Source organism: Alternaria arborescens (genome assembly GCF_004154835.1).
Source record: "Alternaria arborescens strain FERA 675 chromosome Unknown contig_14, whole genome shotgun sequence".
NCBI lineage: Eukaryota > Fungi > Ascomycota > Dothideomycetes > Pleosporales > Pleosporaceae > Alternaria > Alternaria arborescens.
Genome location: NW_021167869.1, coordinates 90630 through 110872, shown reverse-complemented (window position 1 = coordinate 110872; position 20243 = coordinate 90630). Strand labels below are relative to the sequence as shown.

General features: G+C 52.2%; 10 protein-coding genes across 10 annotated transcripts; all 10 read right to left on the bottom strand.

Moving 5' to 3' along the window:
* Positions 1-126: 126 nt before the first annotated feature.
* AA0111_g6491 (hypothetical protein) lies at positions 127-1635 on the bottom strand (the record flags this gene model as incomplete). Its single annotated transcript, XM_028652719.1, has 2 exons — positions 127-1455; positions 1594-1635. The coding sequence occupies 2 exons, from the start codon at positions 1633-1635 to the stop codon at positions 127-129; spliced, it is 1371 nt and encodes a 456-aa protein (XP_028505712.1).
* A 454-nt stretch (positions 1636-2089) lies between these two features.
* On the bottom strand, positions 2090-2860 carry AA0111_g6490 (hypothetical protein; the record flags this gene model as incomplete). Its single annotated transcript, XM_028652718.1, has 1 exon — positions 2090-2860. The coding sequence occupies one exon, from the start codon at positions 2858-2860 to the stop codon at positions 2090-2092; it is 771 nt and encodes a 256-aa protein (XP_028505713.1).
* Positions 2861-4334: 1474 nt separating this feature from the next.
* On the bottom strand, positions 4335-5436 carry AA0111_g6489 (hypothetical protein; the record flags this gene model as incomplete). The annotated part of the gene is made up of 2 exons (XM_028652716.1): positions 4335-4984; positions 5055-5436. The coding sequence occupies 2 exons, from the start codon at positions 5434-5436 to the stop codon at positions 4335-4337; spliced, it is 1032 nt and encodes a 343-aa protein (XP_028505886.1).
* A 688-nt stretch (positions 5437-6124) lies between these two features.
* On the bottom strand, positions 6125-7813 carry AA0111_g6488 (Peptidyl-prolyl cis-trans isomerase-like 2; the record flags this gene model as incomplete). Its single annotated transcript, XM_028652715.1, has 1 exon — positions 6125-7813. The coding sequence occupies one exon, from the start codon at positions 7811-7813 to the stop codon at positions 6125-6127; it is 1689 nt and encodes a 562-aa protein (XP_028505885.1).
* Positions 7814-8575: 762 nt separating this feature from the next.
* AA0111_g6487 (hypothetical protein) lies at positions 8576-9559 on the bottom strand (the record flags this gene model as incomplete). The annotated part of the gene is made up of 1 exon (XM_028652714.1): positions 8576-9559. The coding sequence occupies one exon, from the start codon at positions 9557-9559 to the stop codon at positions 8576-8578; it is 984 nt and encodes a 327-aa protein (XP_028505894.1).
* A 1412-nt stretch (positions 9560-10971) lies between these two features.
* On the bottom strand, positions 10972-12120 carry AA0111_g6486 (hypothetical protein; the record flags this gene model as incomplete). Its single annotated transcript, XM_028652713.1, has 1 exon — positions 10972-12120. The coding sequence occupies one exon, from the start codon at positions 12118-12120 to the stop codon at positions 10972-10974; it is 1149 nt and encodes a 382-aa protein (XP_028505893.1).
* A 712-nt stretch (positions 12121-12832) lies between these two features.
* AA0111_g6485 (hypothetical protein) lies at positions 12833-13122 on the bottom strand (the record flags this gene model as incomplete). The annotated part of the gene is made up of 3 exons (XM_028652712.1): positions 12833-12871; positions 12929-13046; positions 13106-13122. 3 exons carry the CDS (start codon positions 13120-13122, stop codon positions 12833-12835), a joined length of 174 nt encoding a protein of 57 aa, XP_028505892.1.
* A 1367-nt stretch (positions 13123-14489) lies between these two features.
* Positions 14490-15086, bottom strand: AA0111_g6484 (hypothetical protein; the record flags this gene model as incomplete). The annotated part of the gene is made up of 2 exons (XM_028652711.1): positions 14490-14927; positions 14979-15086. The coding sequence occupies 2 exons, from the start codon at positions 15084-15086 to the stop codon at positions 14490-14492; spliced, it is 546 nt and encodes a 181-aa protein (XP_028505891.1).
* Positions 15087-15601: 515 nt separating this feature from the next.
* Positions 15602-17131, bottom strand: AA0111_g6483 (Indoleamine 2,3-dioxygenase; the record flags this gene model as incomplete). The annotated part of the gene is made up of 2 exons (XM_028652710.1): positions 15602-16783; positions 16841-17131. 2 exons carry the CDS (start codon positions 17129-17131, stop codon positions 15602-15604), a joined length of 1473 nt encoding a protein of 490 aa, XP_028505890.1.
* A 1264-nt stretch (positions 17132-18395) lies between these two features.
* On the bottom strand, positions 18396-20101 carry AA0111_g6482 (hypothetical protein; the record flags this gene model as incomplete). The annotated part of the gene is made up of 2 exons (XM_028652709.1): positions 18396-19740; positions 19884-20101. 2 exons carry the CDS (start codon positions 20099-20101, stop codon positions 18396-18398), a joined length of 1563 nt encoding a protein of 520 aa, XP_028505889.1.
* Positions 20102-20243: the final 142 nt, after the last annotated feature.

Sequence of the window (20243 nt, the reverse complement as noted above, 5' to 3'; positions counted from 1 at the left end):
CGCCCCCATGAGTTGATAAGCGATAATAGGTGCTCAGCCTTGTCAACCTAGCTGGTAGAAAAACGTGGCGCAAACATGCATTCACTCTTCCATGTACAAGGGTATGTAGACTCACAAAAATTCCTACTACAGCTCTCTCCTCTTCCTCGCCTCGTCCTCCCCTTCAGCCACCTCGCCAGTTCTCTTCAAATCCACAAACTCGCCCTCTTCTTCTAAAGCATCTACATCGCCCTTGGCCTTGGCCTTCTCTAGCTCTTCTGCTTCCCTCTTATCAGCCTCCTTCTGCATCTGCTCATCTACTTCTTGTCTTTCTACAATCTCTGCTTCTTCACCAACCTCCCCAGTCAACGGTCCTTCACTCTCCTCGTACCAATCTGTGGATTCTGTCCATTCGATGATCTTCTCCTTGGCCGTCTCGCTGAGAGTATAGTAACCGGGGTTGTTGCGAGGCTCGAACATTGAAGTGTGCGCCCAAGTCTCCGCCGTGGCCTTGTCGTTTACAGCAGGCATGAAGAAGTTCTTCAGAGGCCCTTTGGGTAGGTTGCAGAAGGTGCGGTCTTTTCCGGCGACTTTGCCAGTCCAGCCGTGTTCCTTGTTCTCGCTGTTGATGGCATGGCCAAGAGTGGTGTACATGTTACAAAAGCCAAGGTCCTGGCTTGTAGTGAGCTTTGCAATCTTCTCGAGTCGCTTTCGCATCTCTTCAGGGCGGGCCAGGACTCCGACGAATTCTAGATGTGATGTAGCCCATGTGACGCCCTGAGTTATCTGGTCTTTCTTCATATATGCCGCCGCGCCACCTGCTGCTATGGCACCCGCTGCACCGGCGAACATGGCTACTTTGCCGTAACGCTGCCACATGGGTGCTGCTGCTGCGTCTCCAGTAGATGAGGGTGCTGGGAGCATCTTGCTCGTATCGACAGCACTGGATGCAGTGTCCTTGCCGCCCCATCCAAAAGCGCCCGCAAGACTGTTGTATGCCGAATATGCCGAGCTTGCTGTGTTCCAATGCTTCTCGGCGCCATGAGCCACTACGCCAGGTGCTATACCGAGGTATGGTGTGTCGAAGGCGAGAATGCCCTGTATGTACGGGAACATGAGCATCGAATGGTCGGCAAGCGATGCTGTAGAGCCAGTTTGCGAGTTGGACTGCGAATGTATCGGTTGTTCGGCGAGGATGGAGAGGAGCGTCTCAGCCGCAACGATGCCGCCCATGGAATGGCCTACGAGTATCGTGCGCACAGAAGGGTCAACTGTAGGCGAAGGGGTCGAGTTGGCGACCTCGAGGTCTATGACCTTGTTCTGCAGCCATTCTTTGAAGCGGCCGACACACTCGTGTAAGTCGCCTCGCGTCTCGAACTGGGGGTACGTGATGGTGAGGACGGTGACTTTGGGCAGCGCATGCTGGAGGAGCGCCTTCACGTGGCTTGGAAATGTCCGGAATGTCTCATCTCCGCCCTGTACACGATGTTAGCATGGCACTCGTCCTCTATGTCAAATAGCGACGTGTTGCATTGCCCATGGCTGGACCTGAGACACGCAGACACGACTCTGGCCATGACGTAATGCGCCTGTCGCGCGCAAGACACAACATACCTTGAAGCCGTGGATGAAACACAGCAATAACGTCTTCCTCATGGTCCTCGACTGTGCTCCTGCATGGTGGGGCCAAGTTAGTCAAAGGCCGACGATAAGTCTACTCGCGGCGGGAAGGCGATTACGTCTGGGGTGCAGCTACCTTCGCTTACCTTGCAGGGGGTGGTGGGGGGTGGACTGGCCGGAAGGTTCCATTACCGTAGACCACAACGCATGACGCTAATTTGATAAGATTGAAGGAAGACCGATGGCCGAGAGGTTGAGTGATCGTGCACACTTGATTCTTCATCTTGTACACATTTTGTTACTGAGCGCTCTGGTAGTTGACCATAGATGCTACACGGACATTCTGTGACACGCTCAACTGGTCGTGACTCTTCTCCGTCGCTCCGACAATGCGGGTATAGTACAAAAATTCCAAGTTTCAACGCTATATCGTGAGCCATCTCGGCAATGCATCAATATCATAAAAAGAGAAAGAAAGACTGCTGCGCGGCTATGAACTCGCAAGCAACGCGACCGCTATCCCACAAAGACTCGCTATCGATATCTCCAAAGTTCTGAGCTGTGATGAAGCACCCACAGCAACGACGTCAAACGGCGAACCACCACCGGAGTCAGCGTTCGATAGTTGCGCGTTGGGTGCCTGTGTCGCCTGCGCAGTGTCTGTGGGCGGGATGACTGAAGCTGTGAATGTTCCCGTAGCGTTCGGATCCAGGACCAAGCCGCCCGTTGATGAACTTGAACTTGTCGTTTGTGCTGAGCTCGTCGGTTCCTCGTCTCCGTCTTCCGCGTCCGTGTTTGAACTTGATGAGGTTGATGTTGCTTGGATGGCTGAATTTGTGAAGCTTGTAGTGGTCAAGACCGCCTGGGTGCTCGTCGCTTGCTCCGATGTTTTCGTATCTGTCTTTCCCGCACTCTCACTGGAAATCGTTGTAATTGTAACCCCCGGACAAAGGCTCTGAATACCCAGTCCGTTCTGGAAGACCCCGATGATGCTCAGCTCGCCTGCATCGACGTTCACACACTTGTCCTTGACGCTCTCTGCGATCGCCGACAGGCCCCGCACACAGGCAGCGGAACAGGTTGCGCCCGATTTGAAGTCGTCGGCTACGCATCCAGAGATGGAACTGGTGTAGACGGCGTTGCAGGATTTTGGCAGGTTGTCAATCCGCGGGATGAAGGATGCAAGTGAGACTGTTGTAGCCGACGATCTTGACGCGAGAACGAGCACCAGCAAGGCTGCACGTAATGAAGATAAACCCATCGCGAATGATGTGTAGGTATTTGGAAGTTGGGTTGGGTGGACCCGTAGGTCTCGAATGAAGACAGGAACGTGGTCCAGGAAAGCCCAAGTGCCAGTCTTCAATGCTTGTTCACGAAGCTTGGATGCCCTCGTGGAAAGATGTCTTCCGGATGTGCTGAGACGACTGGTGTTTGGGTTGGCGGTATGACGTTGGTCCGACAGCGGGATCTGTTTGCGTCGTGTGAAATACCGAGTTATGCTGCCTGCCGACTGCGCTGAAAATTCTTTCACTGTGATGTCCCGCTGACTGCACGTTGCCGTAGACAACCAAATTCCAAAGCTCTTGCTGTCAACCTTCCCAAAGCGTTGGTGGTGCGCGCCCACTTGGCATGCAATTCAATGTCGAGGGAAATGTTTCGACACAATGGTGTAACTACGCTGCGTAGATGGGCCAATAACCTCTTTGTCTATACCAGCAATACCCGGAACAGCTGCTGTAAGGAACGTGAGTGATGCAATGCACAAACGAGTGAACGACTGTTGTTTCTTCCTGGCGCCAGGCCTGCAAAAGAACGACTTGGAGAACTACTCCGAAACAAAAACTGATGGGGTAACAAGGCGCACAGCGTTAAGAAAGGAAACGTTGTGCAAAAGGAAAGAGAGGAGAAAAGAGGAGAGCCGTGATCTTCGTGATATTCAGTCACTCAACAACCAAATTCAGGCAGAGTTGGCACCTGCTGCGGGACCCGCCACATCTTAAGGTAGATCTACAAGGACACCCGTCCTATCCGCTTCCAAAGAATCCCTACCTTGCAGTCCCTGTACAGCTATGTGAGTGTCGCAAGTGGCCGATATTGAGTTTTCTGAAACAACGGGGTTAGTGCCGTCTCTGCGTTGTAGCCGCCCATTCGCTGAGCGAGACAGCGCAGGCGTTACATGTCACGACCGCGCTTCAGATGCAGGTACCCGGAGCAGAACAGGAGACATTGGTGAGAGGTGTGTGTCGCGCGTGTACTTAATTGAGCTGCTTGAGCGGCTGCGTGTGGAGTGGCGGGCGACGCGCGAACCACCGTGGCATGAGGCCGGACGGTTATGGCGGCTGTATGTCTGTGGCGCGAGACTGCCCCGGTGCGTTCGCACGTGGAACACAAGTGCCTAGAACAGAAAAGCTACAGAGATGCGGACTTGGCTTCCTTGGGATGTACGTATGACGGTTTGACGTGTGTGTGATGGAAATAGCTTTCACTGGGCTACCTTGATGGCCGCTGTTCTGGCTTTTAACTGCCATCCTGCTGCTACCTTGCACGCAAACCTCCATGATCCCAGAACACCAAGAGTTTATGTATGCGGGGCACAGTGTAGTACAGTATCGTGCATGAACTGCAATTGTTTCATTGTTTTATTAATTTCTTCAGCTATAGTTCCAACCTTTCTTTGTCCGCGCCGTTGGCGCTTTGGCGTCCAAGCTGGATTCGCGCATCGCTTCTTGCTGATCCTACTCCATGACGATTACGCTTCTAAACCGCACCTTTCCACTTTCCATGTGTTGAACTGCATCTTCCACCTTGTCGAATGGAAATTTCTCAATCATACACTTCACACCCTGTTTCTCAGCGAAGTCGATTGCTTCTTCGCTATCCAGTGCGTGTCCTGACGGCCATCCATGGACTGATTTGCCCTTCATGATCAAGCTCACGGTGTTGACAGGTATGTCTCCCACAGGCGCGAGAACAAGCAATTTGCCCAAAGACCCTAGCCCTTCGACCAATGGCCCTATGATCTGCGGATTCGGTGCCGTAACAACGATAAGACTTGCGCCACCCATCTTTTGAAGTGCCTCGGCTGCGCTCTCTTTCGAAGTGTCAATATAGTCTGTTGCTCCGAGCTGGAAAGCAAAGTCCTTCTTGTTGTCCGAAGAGGACACAGCAACGGTACGGTAGCCCATTTTGCGAGAGTATTGTAGTGCAAGATGACCTAGGCCACCAAGCCCTTGTACGGCAACAGTGTCACCTTGTTGAATGTTCATCTTGCGTATACCATTGAAAACTGTAACGCCAGCACAGAGTAGCGGAGCGTATTCGGCGGGGTTTGCATCGGCGGGAATGCGCACTGCAGCCTCGCTCCGAAGGGTACAGTATTCGGCATCTAGTTTTGCATCATGTCAGTTCGTCGTCTTGAATCACACAGTATTCGCCAACAGAAAGGTAAAGCTTACATCCACCATCCCTACTAACCCCATTAACAAGCTCGTTCTCACACATCTGGAACAGTCCCTTGTTGCATGCCTTACACGCACCGTCGTGTGCACCATGCCATCCTCCGCCCACTCGGTCTCCAACCTTCCACTTCTTTTCACCATCACCAACTGCCACTACCTTTCCAATGACTTCATGTCCTGGGACGCGAGGGAAGACGTTTTCACCCAGATGGCCCTGTTGGAGGAAGCTATCAGAGTGGCAGATGCCACAGGCAAGCACTTTGACCAGAACCTCGCCCGCCTTGGGAGCAGAGACGGGGACTTCTTTAATAGTCCATGGCGCACCGGCTTTCTCAATGACGACAGCACGACAGGAAGACGGGATATCAGATGAAGACATGATGTTGCTCAGTGTGCGTGCGGGTAGATGTGGGTGAGAAGGAGAACGTGCGGTTTCCTTCAATTCTAGTGCGAAGTTGTTTGGAATGCAGAACAGTCAAGTTGGCGCTCGTTCGTGATGTCAATGAGCTGAGGTAGGCGCGACCTAGCCCTCTTTATCAATACCTCCGTCATGCACCATCATCCTTATCACCGATCTGCTTCCCCGCAGCGACCAACAACCGGAATTGAGAACCATTTCGCAACGCTTGGTTCAACGCTCTGTGTATACAACTAGGGGCACAACCCAAATGTGGCTACCCATGTCTCAGCCGTGTACACCCCTCTGCTCACCATCAGGCCGAGTATCCCCACGATTAATAGTCTAAGTGAGTTGTTCTCTTGCGTGCCGATTGAAAGAAAGCGGTGCGCCTAATAGGACTTAGGCTAACGCCGACGGATTCAAGACTATCACACAAGTATACTCATACTATATGTGTGTAGTCAGCAAGTCACGGCGGGTGTTTTCTGTGTATGCTGACGTAGCGCGGGGTTTAGCGGGATTTAGACACCTTTTGCAGTTGCTTAACAGCGAGACACATGCAACCGAATCTGGAACAGTCTGGATCGCAAGTCAGACGGGTTGGGGGTATCATTTCCTAAGCTATCTAGCATCCAGTCTAGAACTTAAACTTGGACTCGTGAACGCCTCACCAAGCATCAAAGTTACCGAAACCACCTGTCTTGGCCTTCTTCTTGACGGGTGCTACGTCCTCCTCGTCGTCCACATAGCCGACTATCTCATCAGCATCCTGTTCTTGTATTTCCTGTTTCGCGGCTTGCAGATATTTGCCCACACCGAGACCTTCTCCAGTACCATTGTCCACTGTACCATCTGCGCGTATACGTTTGCCTGTCCACGTAGTCTTGTCGTCGGCTGTGCCGCCTTGTCGTTTGATCTCTTCAGCCTCCAGTTCTTTGTTTTCCTTGTCCTTGCGCTCCTTCTGCCATTCTTCGAAGGGATCTACAAAGACTACCACATTAAGAATTTCAATGTCATCGACAGGCTTGTCCTTCTCGCCTACTTCCGCAATCTCCATGGATCGCAACGTTGTGTCCAGGCCACCCACTACTCGCGCGAAAATAGTATGTTTGCGGTCGAGATGTGGAACAGCGCGGTACGTGATGAAGAACTGGCTTGTGTTGGTATTCTTGCCCTTGTTCGCCATGCTGAGTACACCTCTGGCGTTATGCCTCTCCGGTCCTTCGAACTCGTCTTCAAAAGGCTTACCCCATATACTCTGTCCGCCTCTTCCAGTGCCTGTCGGGTCACCGCCTTGTATCATGAAGCCCTTGATATTCCTGTGAAAGATGGTGTGGCTGTAGTATCCCTTCTGTGCCAACTTGACAAAGTTCCATACCGCGCGCGGCGCGTATTCGGGGAGGAGTTCGACGTTAAGGTCGCCGAGTGAGGTGGATATCCGCGCATAGCCCTTGTTCTTTATGCGCTTCGGCTTGAGCATGTAGTCTTCGTCGGAGAGGAGGGCACGCTCGCCGGAGGTATGCGGCGTGACGCCCGTCGAGGTAAAGGAGGCAGCAGCTTTGCCCGAAGTGTACACGGCAGCGTTGTATGCGGGTTTCTTAGGCTCTGTGGATGTCGATGCTGCTGTGCCATTCCTGGATGAGTTGGCAAGCGCCTTGGATGTGGTTCCGCCTTGCTCCTTGATCTTCCTGTTTTCACGCGCCTTCGCGACGGCCTCTTTCGCCTTGAGAATCTTGGCCGCGTTTCCCAGAGCTTCTTTGTTGACACCGCCCTCGGCATCTGCCACTACTGTTTCTCCATCCTTGACATGCTTGTATGAGCTAAAGTCTCTTGACTCGATGCTTTGAGGGTCCTGGAGAGTTATGATGTCCTTTCGCGTGAACGGGTCGTCGCTGACCAGATCTTGCCAGTTCTTCGCCTTGATGTTCAATCTCTCGACCGTGTCCCACGCAAAGACATTGCCGCTTTTCCTCAGCGCAACGATATGGGTGTTGTCTGTAAAGACTTTGTATGTGACGGGATCTACGTATTCGCCGTCCTCGTTCCTGGTGAAGTTCAGCGTGATGAGGTCGGCGCGCTTCAATGGCGTTCCGTCGACGGGATTCGTATCGGGGTGTTTAGACAGCCATGTGAGGATGTGGGTGAGATCGAAGATGGTGCCCGACGACGTGCATACGGGATCGGTGAAAGGCTGGAGCGAGACGGCGCAGTAGTTGAAGGGGAGGCGCTTGAAGGTCGACGACAGGCCGGCAGCGGAAGCTCGATTGGCGCTGTTTGCGCCGCGCGCATTACCGAAGGCGTCCGACGACGACCACTCCGAGTGTGTGATGTACAATTTGTCGGTTCCTTTCCCCATGTTGAATATACGTAGCGCTGAAAGATGTCGTTCAATGGGTATTGCGTGAGGCGCAAAATGTCTGTAGAGGTGACGCGCCGGCGATCAACCACCCTAGCGCGGCTCCACATGAGGATCCACTCGTACAGTACTCTTGTCTCAACGACTTTATCCGTAAACCTCACTCAACGCGAATTCTCGGTTCAAGTCCCCAGAAATGGCCGACTACAAGGAGCCAACTAAAACCATTGTCGAGGAGGTAAGCGGTATCTTCTGAGACCCAAATTGGATGTTGCAAGAGTGATAACTAATGCTTGGAGGGCACCGCTGCAGGCAATGCTATTCTGCTCTATTGTTTTCTTGATAGTTGTTAGTCATTCACAGATCCAAGGAGAAGTAGTATTAACCAGACTCGCTTAAATTCATCTATATACAAACTGAGATGCTCCCCTCCGAGATCGTCAAGGAACACCCCCCGTCTTCCATCCATCTAATTACAGTATTTGAAACAACAGCTCAAGTAAATGAGTGTATGGTAGGTCAGTTATGTACAGAACTAAAGGAGCGGCATCAAACCCATCGGAAGGGATCCTAAGCCGAGCTCACTCTATTCATACTCTTTTGTTTCTCTTTCATCCCCGTGAATTGCCCAGCAAACCACAAGTTGTTCTTGTCATCGTAATCTCTTTCAAATATTATATTATTCCAACTCTTGCTTGTCGTGCGTGTATCGAGATTGCTGTTGCCATGGACCATGTAGAGAAAAGCAGCATAGTGAGATGCTTACTCAGGCTTTCCGAGGATACCGCGGGCCATGTGGCGCTTGCGGAGGTTGTACTCAACAGCGCGCTTCTTGGCGGCAGTGCTCTGGGTGAAGGCTGCAGAGCCACCGAAAGGACCAGCGAGGGCAGAGTTCTGCATGCGGACGATGCAGACGTTGCTGGCACCACCGGCGGTACCCTGGCAGGTCATACCAGCGGGCATCTGGACCTTGACGGGGAAGTCCATGACGGAAGCGGCAGAGAGACCTCCAATACCGATACCGGGGACGTTCTGGGTGACAGTGGCGTCCTGGAAGGCGGCAGGGTCAGTTCCACCGGAGGTAGCGTCGATCTGAGCGGTCAGGGGACCGGCACCGTCCTGGTTGACTTGGTGGAAGGTCATGGTGATGGTGCCGTCATCGGCAGTGGTGGGAAGACCAGAGGTCGCTCCAGTGCCTGCGGCAGCGGCAACACCCTTCTCAGTAGTTCCCTTGGGAGTCTTGGTGCCTGCAGCAGCAGCACCGCCAGCGGCACCTCCAGCGCCTCCGGCGCCACCGGTAAGAGCGTCGAGAAGACCACGCTTGTTGTTGACAGCCGCACCAGCACCAGTAGCAGCACCAGCACCAGTGGCAGCACCAGCACCAGTGGCAGCACCAGCACCAGTAGCAGCACCAGCGCCAGTAGCAGCGCCAGCACCAGTGGCAGCGCCGGTAGCAGCGCCACCAGCACCTCCTCCCATGAACATGGCGATAGCAGCACCAGCGTCAACAGCACCGCCACCCTGAGTGCGTCCAAGAGCCGAAGCCTTGCCACCCATCTCGCGGGTACGGATGATGGAAGTATCAGCCTCAGAGCCGCAGAGGGGAGAAGCGCAGTCACGGGGAGTACCATCCTGGACGGAGAGACCAGGCATGTTTACACCGTTGGCACCCTGGATCTCAGAGACGACACCGTGGGCCTGGACGGAGGCGGCAATAGCAGCAACGACGGCGAGAGAGTAACGCATCTTGATGGATATGGAGTTGGATTATAGAAAGGTTGTTGAAGATTGGAAAATAAGGACTGTGATGTCGAAAGGATTGATTGAGAAAGATGTAAATGAGTAGAGAATTAAGCAAGCGACCGGCGCAAGAATGTAATTAGAAGGATGGAAAAGAAGAAAGAAGCGAGTCTGGTTGATTGAATTATTGAGTGATGGTGATATCGACTCTAGGAGGACGAGCAGAGAGGTTTATATACAACTCTCTCATGGTGCATCTGACATTGCCGAAAGCTTAGCATAGACACAAGCATTCACCGGTCTGCGTTTCCGATCCACCAAGGAATGATAGCGCCCGCAGCCCCTTGCTGCCATGGCCAAACAAGATGATGGCTGTGGGACGAGGTCGTGATACTGTGAGCATAGACTCTAAACGGAGAGCTGAGACGATGCTGGTCGAACGATGGTCAGGGTTACTCCACTACGATCCATTCCGCTAGGATATCCACAGCGGGAGGATCATCTCCAGAAGCTTGACTCAGGATTTTGCTAAAGCTTGTTCGGAACAACAATGTCGCGTTGTGGCAGTGCGCATTGACGTTTGGTATCTGAGAAGGCACATCACCCGCAGATGTGTATCAGCAGCCAAGTTTCGTTCTAAACTCGGCGATCGAAACAGTATCGTGGGAAGACCGTTTCGCTGACACTTGTCTCCAAGTGGTTGCTGCCCTATTCAAGTTTACGCAGTTGTTCGCATTTCGCGGTCGCATACCAGAAGAAAATAACAGAAAAAGTCGCTCGCCGTTACCAGCAACTATGCACCGCTTTGTCGTTCGTGAACGGTTAGCTAGCAATCCGGCCGAGGTAGAAAGGCGATGGTTGTTTCAGTAGCGGGTTTTGAAACTCTAAAGTTTAGCATCGTTCGAGGGTTAGCGCGTTGCTTCTTGCCTCAACCTCAGTCCCGGATATTCCCGAAACCTTGAAGCAGCCTCAAGCACGACTCGACACGGTCATGTACTCCACCGCATCACTGTAATAGCAAAGAAAGTTTGTCGTGACAGCTTCGAGAACACGAGGCGGTGAGATGATCCAGCAGGATGCAGGTTCTGGATGCGGAATTTCATGCCATCAACCTCCACGATGTTTCGCTACTGGCTGTCCGGCTCTAACAAGGCTTGTAAGAGCCCCGCGATATGGAGCAGTAGCTGCAGTAGCTGCATTGTGAGGCAAGCACAACAAACCGGAGAAACTGACCGCCTGGAAGCCCACTACCACAGTCAACAACACTCGTCATGTGTGCATGCAAGCCCTGAATCAGTGCATGATTGCACCTTTCTTCTCCCTATTGATCAACTACATGTCGATCTCTAGCATCCACAATCTTATCGTGCAACACGGCTCCACTCTGTCTTCTTCTTCATCTTCGTCTTGGTCAACTTCTAGTTACCCAACTGTCCTTGTGCCCAAGCTCGGAAGTCCCTAACCTCTTTGATCCACACATATCTCACGCATATCTCCTGAAGCTCAAAGAAGAGTGATGTCGCTTCCAAGAAACCCTTGCTGATTGAGCTCTTGATGAACAGCAACAGTATAATGACAGCCCGGCTCTGCGCTTCCTTTCCGTATTCTACGATCGGAGTTCCATTGCCAACGCCGTTGGCGGTCCCGTTGGTCACTGTATCCTGCTGTAAGGTCGGAGGTGGCGCCTCCATCTTCTCTATGAGCCGCAATGCATGCTGTATATAGTGGAGGGTAACGTCCTGACCATCTACGCCGAGGTCCTCGAAGGTGCGACTGACGTGAAGTTTGGTGAGAAAGTCGAGAGACGGGATCTCAAGTGGGAGGTGCGCGAGCTCTTGAATGGCCTGTTCGGGTTCTTCTTTGAGTTTTCGAAGTATAACATCGTCCCAGGACTGTGAACTATCGAGTGATAGCACCTGATTCTTATGCAGTAACTTCTTCTCTTTCGCTGGTAGTACAGGCTTTTGGGCAGGCTGATCAGAAGCTTGTACTTGCGACTCAGGCAGCTTGTCCCAGATTTGTTCCTCAACAAGCATCTGCATGTACGGTAGCAGATCGAATGCTTCGAGCGTATCCTCGTTGTGTAGTCTCGCAAGGGCCATTTGTGGCGTCGCTTGCGAAGGCGATGGTTCCTGCGATAGCAAAGTTGTGATATATCTCGCCCTAGTTTTTCGAATGTCCGCTGTAGTGGGCCCAGCATTCGTGCCTTTACTATTGACCGTATCTACCTGCTCCATGCCTGACTCCTCATTGTTCTTCATAAGAGCCTCCACCCAGTGCGTTAAATAAGGCTTTTGTCTCATGGGAATCTCCTCATGCGCCTTCCAGAGCTTGTACTCGCAATTTAAGATTACTACAAGCACTTCTGCACTTGGCTCTAGCTCCGCCCGTTCGTCGTATGCATCGAGCGTATTTTTTACCCGTATCGACTGGAAGAAGGGCGCGTCATCAATGTTTAATGAGTGGGAAGCTGCGTCGAGATCGCGAATCGCGTCGTCGTTTGGTTTGGTCGGGTCGCTAAGGGCGTTGATTTCGGCGGCTGTAAGTGTGGCTGTCATTAAGCTCATATTGGGCGGTATTTATATCGCGCCTTGGGCTTCGAACGATAGGAATGTGGTGAGTGATACGTTTCGGACTGGAGGGAATACATAAGGGTCGAAATGGGTGAGGTGTCACGGTTGTGAGTGCTGGTGCGGAGCGCGTGAACCTTGGAAAGAACGGCGAGGCACGTGCCAAGCATCGCATCGTGCCTTTCGTTCAGCCACACATCGGACTGGGGAAACGACGAAAGCATCAGTGGTCTCCAGAGCGAATGATATTTCTACTGTTGTAACAAGTGCATTGAGTGAAGACGGAGCAAAAAGTTGATCCATTATGACAAGATACACTTCAAGGTCACTAAACTTCAAGCAAAAGGGTCATAAAGTGTTCGTAGAATGTTGGATTATTCTCATTACAGCACGCTCATAGGAACGCACCAGGATACTCGCAAGAAAACTCAAGAGAGTCCTAGGGGACCAAGACGCCATAACCTAAAACTGTTCATGACATTACAGACGAGCCAAGCCAAACCGCCTTCAATCAACCGGGAGTTCCGGCATACCCGGACAGCCCCATGCTAAGTGGTACCTAGCATCGCAGATATCGATAGATGTCGGTGAGAGTCGAATGTCGGTGAAGTGTTGGCGTTGGCGGAAAAAGATGAAGATGGGTATCGTGATGTGACTTTGTTCGTCAAGCCGCTATTACGGCATCGTAAAAGGTGTTTGCGCGCCCCCGCTAAAACTTGAATATAATGTACAGGGCGTGGATGATACCCTGGCATGATCATTAGTATGCTATTGATGGATGGTGGGTGCGCAGCCCGGAACTCACCGGAATGTAACCGAGGACGGTCAACAGGATGTTGATGAGGAAATCAGCGTTGCATCCGCGCTCGAGGAAGACACCTAGAGGAGGCAGGATGATGGCAAGGAGGATCTTGCAGATGTCGCTATAGATGGTTAGCATCGACGTCTTGCATTGCGCCGGAAGTTGATGGAGCTGACATACCTGGCGGTGAAAGGCATGTTGGATGGTTTGTTTTTGTGTGGGAGGAGGTTCTCTGGTACTGGAGAAGTGTTTGTAGAGTGGTGATGATGTGATGAGTTGTGCCAAACAGCGGCACCCAGGTTAGTATTTATGGTTGTGACGCAGGCAGCTGACGACCATAAGAGTGACGTAGCCGGTGAAATTTGGCAAGGATAAGCCGCGTACCCGCCGCCGGTTTAACTGCCACACCCTGTGTGGCGTCATACGTAGTTTGAATGCGCCGAGTGTTCCGATTCACAAAGCAAGTTGCGCAGGCAAACTTCCAAGCAGCGCTTCCAGGTGGAAATTGCATGTCAAGCCATCTTTGTGACGCATGCCACGTTCTGAGGCTATGGAGAAGCGCATCAAGATACTTGGTCTAGCCTGCATTCACTTGCGGACGTGTTTCCGATGCCTTGTCTGCTAAACGTCCATCTCTTTGGACGGCCAAAGAAGCGCTTGGCTAAAGGCCTGGACTGTTCACCAGCCACAAGAGCTGCGCAAGCTCGACGACCATGTGCCGTCGATCCACTGCCCATCACCTCACATCACATCAACCGCCGCTAACCATGATGCAAAGCCTCAACATGTGGCGTCGACTTCTATTCATAGCTAGAAGTGGCTAAAATCTGGGGAGCAGGTCAACCGACTGGAGCTTTCGTTCCACCTTGGCCGCGCCTGCTTGCACCTCTGGTGGGTTGGCGTCAAGCGACGCATCTCCGCAGTTTTCTTTCGCAAAGCCCCTAGCGATGAGTCGCTCAAAGTCCTGCACGGATAGATCGCCGGTTAGCTTGGCATTGTGCCAGCTGTGCAACTCGAGGAATATGCCGGTGTGCGGCCGGAATCGATCGGAATTGCTTTGCCCATCGAGCAATCGCGATACTGTGCACAAAACACTAGAGATCTGCATCAACGTCACACTGCGGCTGCTAGATACCGCAGTCAATCTTCCCTAGGCAGAGAACGTTGCCTTCATCTGTTGAGACTTGACACAGAAGACGACTGTTACCATCAGGGTCATATATACCAAAAACTATCTCTTTGGTACGTGTGATGAGTCAAGGCCTCTGCCATATCTTTCTTAGAGCGTGAGCTCTATCCTGTATGCATTGTTGCAGTATATACGCACTACATTTGCGACTGCGCGACCTATGCTTTAATTTCACAGAGCTCAGACAGATGCCTTCACTCTCACATGTTTACGATAACATCAAGATCAACCAGGATATCAACGCACATTTACACATGCACAAAGCGAAGGACAGATGTCAAAAGAACATGGGATATCATTCATCGGGTATCAATCCAAAATGCCATCAAACGTGACCGTCCTCACAAAGGGGGACCTTTACACTACCACCACAGCTTAACGCCTCTCGGCCTCAGCCTGCTTTTGCAAGTCTGCTTCGACACCCCTCTGCCTCGCCTTTCCCTCATCGTGCTGCCGTTGCGCCTCTTCCTTTTGCGCTGCATTGCCGGTCAAACTTGCAACAGCACCGCCAACCGTACCACCAAGCCTATCTCCGATGCCCTTGCCGAGGTCATTGACCTGTCCAGCAGCTTCTTGCTCCTTGCCCTCCTTGTTCTGCTGAATACCCTGCTGCTTGAGGCCCTCGGCACCGACAAGACCGCCGAGCGCTTCTTTGGCGGCGCCCATGTTTTGGTTCCATGAGCCTTCGGTGCGGTCCGAGTTGTCCTTTGCGACGCCGCCTGAGGGGGTTACGGAGAAGGGACCGGCTTTGGCGGCTGAGTGAGAGAGATCATGTTCGGCGGCCGCGGCGTCTTTGCGGTTCTCGCCTTGAGCCTGGTGGAAGTCAGTACAGAAGTTCAAAGGGGAGGAAACAAAGAGACTAACCTTGTCGGCGGTGCTACCCGTCAGAGAGCCGATGGCGCTCTGGACAGCGCCTGTGGCCTGGTCCAAGTAGGATTGAGGAGTCGAGGTATGGTCCTTGTTTGAAGACATAGTTGTATAGTTGTGTTTTGGTGTGGATTGAGGATCTCGAGTGTATTTGAGAGAGCTGTAATTGTATTGACCCTTGAGTCGTCGTCGCAGTGGGATTATATATATATCCCTCTGTTTGTTTGGCAAGGTGGTGGAGCATGTGAAGTATGACGTCACGCCCCACGCGTTGGGCTCCCGCAACGCGCAACTTTGCCCTGCGCGGGAGATCTGACGAAAGTGGCGTTTGGAAACGCGACATGTGCAACACTCGTGGTCTGTTTCATAATGCTCGTGGGTCTAGATGACATCGCTCTAGAGATCAAATGATCTTTCGACATGTACTATGATGCAATGTAGAGATTCACCGAGCAGACGCCGGTATTCCATGGATGTCAACCAGTGCAGGGTGGGTAGAGAGCAAACTGCTACTCTATGAAAATCTATTGACCTACACTAATGTGTCAAGATGGGTATGTTGCTCCAGATCCAAACGCCAGAAAAGAAACATTTTTGAGTTTTGAGGGTTTTCTCATCCATCACCAATGACAGATACCTCCCTCGCTATCATCAACACTCCAAGTACCAGCCAGACCAACAATCTCAACTTGCCCATTGAAACCCTCTGCAATCTTGCCTAGCCGCGCAACGCCATCGTCAACACCAAAGGACGCACCAATCTCTGCTGGCCCGTTGTTGAGTAATCGCTTTGCCCACGCATCGATTGCCGGCTCGCCCGTCTCATCCCGCGCTTGCTTCAGGAATGGAATTAAAGCTGTACCTCCCGTACCACGGAGCTTTTTGCTTCCTGTGCGGGCCATAGTGTTGGCGAGGTTGACGCGCTGGTTGTTTGCTTGCTTAGGCGACACAGATCGGGCGTGCGACTGTGTCTCACGCGATTTGATGATGATGTACCGCGAGACGAGTTGGATGTGCTTATCCCGCAGGCTTCGCAGCATGGCCAGGCATGCGTCGTAGGCAGTGGTAAGGGCCCGATCCTTGCGATTTACTGTAACGTATTCCCGGATGTTTGCAATGCTCTCCATGTGCTCCAGGAACCTACGGTGAGGTCCAGGCATATAGTTCCGCATATCCTGGATGAAACCATGCGAAGGTCCAGATGAGGCAGGGTTTTCTATGTTAGTCCGCTTCTCACCAGTAGGTCTATGCTCAACCCCTAGGACGATGTCGAAGAACTGAATGGTCGAGCTCTGAGCATTGCTGCCACCACTGAATTGCACATATGGCTGTTGACCAGTGCCATCATCAAACATGACTCCATTTGGAAGGCCTGCGTCCGCCATGTTTTTACTTCCAGCTAGGAATGGTCGGATGCGGTGGTAGAAGACGTGTGGGTCACAGCTCTCGTACATGCGCTCCAAAAGAGCACCTATCTCGTCAAGTCGCTCCGCAAAGGATCGTAAACAGTGCATGACTGTGTTGCTGTCGCCACGTCTAGCTGCTGCGATAGCTTCGATCATCATCGGAATAACTGGTCCAGCTCTCGCTTCTATCGCTACAGACACCAGGTAAAACCATGATTCGTCCATTGAGCCAGTGAAGGTCATGTGCGTTGCAAGGTTGTCCAGTGTATCCGTAGGCTCGCCATCGAACATAGGCCGCCAATTCCACAGGCACACCCCTGCAAAGGTTGCCACCGGTGGCAGTTCCAGGTGTCTGCACGTTTCCATGAAAGGTATCGAGATAGAGGGCGGGACAATCTGCACAGAATCGTTAGCAACGCGATACACCTATGTATGTAGACTATCAAGACTTACATCGGCGGGCTTGTCACCGCCCCAAACATACCCATGGGCAATGAATCCCAAGATGGAATAGGCTCGCTGCCACTCGGCTTTCGTGAGAAGGAGGTCGGTCTCAAGTACTGGAAGTGCATCTACTATTCGACGTAGCCGCTTGGCCAGGATCAGACTCTGGAAGTTGCGTACAATTGTCTCCCATGGCTGGTAGTAGCGATCTGGTAGAACATCGATGGGTATCTCATCAGGCAAGAAGCCGTTCCGAGCTGATATGTCATAGTCGCCCAACCGAGGTAGAGCGGGAAGCATTGTGATGGTTGACAGCGAAGAAAATTGATGGTGTTTTTGTTAGAAAGGTGACGTTAAAGTGGTGTCCAAGGTGGTTGTTGACCAGTAGCCCTTAGCTTTCGAAATTTGGTGCGCAAGAAATGTCGCGTGATGCAATCGGAGCCGGAGGGTGAATGTACCTTGACCAACGGCCGTGGAGGTTGTTGCCACCCAAAAATTTCCCCAGAATTGATGGAGGGGTTGCCGGACCTTTAAAGGCACAATCGGTGGAGGTTGAAGCAGGTATAACCTAATTATGTGGTGCTTGCGTGTGGGCGAAAGGAATCTAGGCTTGTCGGGTAGGCTGTCTCGGAGGCGGGACCTAAGCACCAGATGAGTTGGGTCCGAGTTTGAAGGAGGGGTTAGGCCCAAAGAATAGTAGAAAACAGCTGACTCGACTGAGCTGCAACTGGAACACGAACAGTAATAAAGTAGTCAGAGAAACAGTGTGAGAGGAGCAGCAGCATTATATTTGCCTTCCGGCCGCGGCTGCGAACCTTGGTGGATTATGTCAAAGAGGCAGGCCGAAACGCGCAATGCTCAGTAATTGCCTAGGAGAAATCTTCGTTCCGAGCTGTCCGCGCAATCGGTTTCGTGGGCGTCACCTTGGGTCACATTAGCAATCAATTTACTCTCAGATTCGATGATTCCACTACAGGCAGAGGTAGCGCGGCTGGCCGACGGGCTGCTAACCCTCTCTCCACACTAGCGTAGGTACCCTGCATACAAACGGCTGGCTGCCGAAGTCGGTGAATCGGCCGTTGGAGGAAACGTGGGTTAAGCTGTTAAATCCGCAAATGATGGCTGAGACCAGCAACGCGAATGCTCGATGATGGTTTTCGCCTCTTGTGATGAGATCACGACGCCAGGACTGAATCTTCGCACAAGGCTACGCACAGCCTATCCAGCCTCGCCAGCACAGTATACCTCCCCGCAAAATCCCGTTCCTGTACTCCGACGCTACTGCAGTGGCAGCAAGCTAAGGTCGCAGATCAGGAACCACATGTTAGCCACTGGGCTGTCTGTACATACAGTAAAGTTCCCATCAGCCTGAACAGTGCGGCTCAGATCGCAACGATAGGAGCAACTGTGTTTGTTATAGTTCCGAGTTGGAGTGCGAAAGTGGTGATGGAATCCGAGACGCGAACGGCACCACATCGGTGAAAGCGGCGAAGTAGGATGGAAAACTCTAGTGTTGCGAGCGAGAACTACAACATCTATGTCCATTTCTCGCGACAACCCGACACTACTGACCCTCCCTCCAAGGCATTCTCTCCACACCCCGCACCCATCTCCGCCTCCTCCATTCGCCCTTGCGACTTGGCGCATGGCTCTCCCATGCCCGGCGCAGAACTTCTTTCTCTTGATCCCCAATATCCTTGCTACCTCCCTTTGATCCGGTCCGCTTCTTTAACTTTGCCTTCGCTGCGTTGGCTTTCTCTCCATCACTCTCTAGGACCTCGTAGTGCAAATCCGTGACCCATCGCTCACCCTCGACCTCAACTTCCACGCCTGTGACACAGCGATCTTCGACCCATTCACGGGACAAGAGATCTAGTGTCCATTTCTTGTCGCTCCAGCGCCAGCCGCGAGGTGGGAGCACGTCTTCGAAAAACGGTGTGCCACGGGGTCTGTCGCCGCTGACCCTAGAAGGCGATAAAGGGGAGTAAGGCGATGGTGAAAACATGAAACCCTCGTACTCGCCATGCTCGTCGTGCAGTGCGCGGTGCTGTAGTTCAAAAATCTCGACTTCGCGGGTCTCTGGCGATGTCTCCAGTTCTATGTCTGCGCGCGAGATGGTGAGGAGAAAAGAACGGCTTTCGTGTTCTGCATCGGAGATGAACTTTTCGCTTTCGGGCGTTGTAAGGAGATCCTGAACGTTAGGGTGGCCCAACGCCGTTAAAGTGTATCCGATAACGAGGAATATCGCACGCCATGGTAGTAGATGCGCTGATATGAACAACAAAACCGATACGACAAGTAAGATGAGATAGAGCATCGATGAGAGATTCTCGTTACTGAAGTTAGTAAGTGGAGTGATGAAGCTCAGTACAGCGTCGTGGCCGCGGCTGAAGTCCTCCATGCAATTCTGCAGATCGCGCATGTTGCGGAAGAAGTCCTTGCTGAACTCGGGCGCAGGCTTGATTGTCTTTGCGTCTGCTAGCGGTGGTCCTCCTAAGCTCCCCCTCCAAAGATCGCCATCGATATCCACTGCGTTTGCCATAGGCTCTGGATGCCGAGTCAGATACGCAGGTACCATTATGAAAAACATGCCACACGCCAGCGGGAGTACGGGTAGAAGATATGGATCAACACAGACGAATGTCCAGACCAACAGGAATGAGAGGGTTTGTGTGGGCTGTACCCAGGTGAACAAACGAATGAGTCGATTCTGAAGAATGAAGGCAACACCGATGCGCGAGTTGAAGCGACGAAAGTTGGAAGACATGGTAGGGATACTGAAATTGGGGCGAGCGACATAGCTTCGAGAGCGCCGATCCTTGACATGTGGTGCATTGCCACTTGGTGTTGATGAGTCTGGAGGCGAGCTGTCGGAGAGGTCTTCTGAGGGGAGGACTTGTGCGAGCAGCCTGTAAGCATTAGCCCCATCAACAACGTATTGTCTGGTCTAGGATTATTCCTCGCGACAACCCCATAATTCGTTTGCTCGATGAAACAATATCTTCGATATACAACAAGATATGAAAACCTTTGCCTTGCAGACTGTACTCACATGTTCATCATCTTATCTCCTACCCTGCTACTCGACTCCCGACTTATGTTGTCGCCCAAAGATTCCAACTTGTCTTTGAGTTTGCTAGCCGACAGACGGCGCGAATGTGAATGCGGTCTCTCCGTAGTGGGAGTGCCATCGTTTGACGCATGATGTACCTGGACCACTGGTATGGGTGTGTCGCGGTTGGCCAATGATTCTGCATTGTCAGAGCCCATAGTGGGACCCACTGTGTGTTTCTATTCTTCTGTTGATAAGGACAAGACTAGATGAATTTGAGTCAAGAACGAGGCCGTAGGTATCGAAGTGTGATTGATAAGGGAGTCACGCTGCTGTTGCGTATTGTTGGAGGCAGGCGTG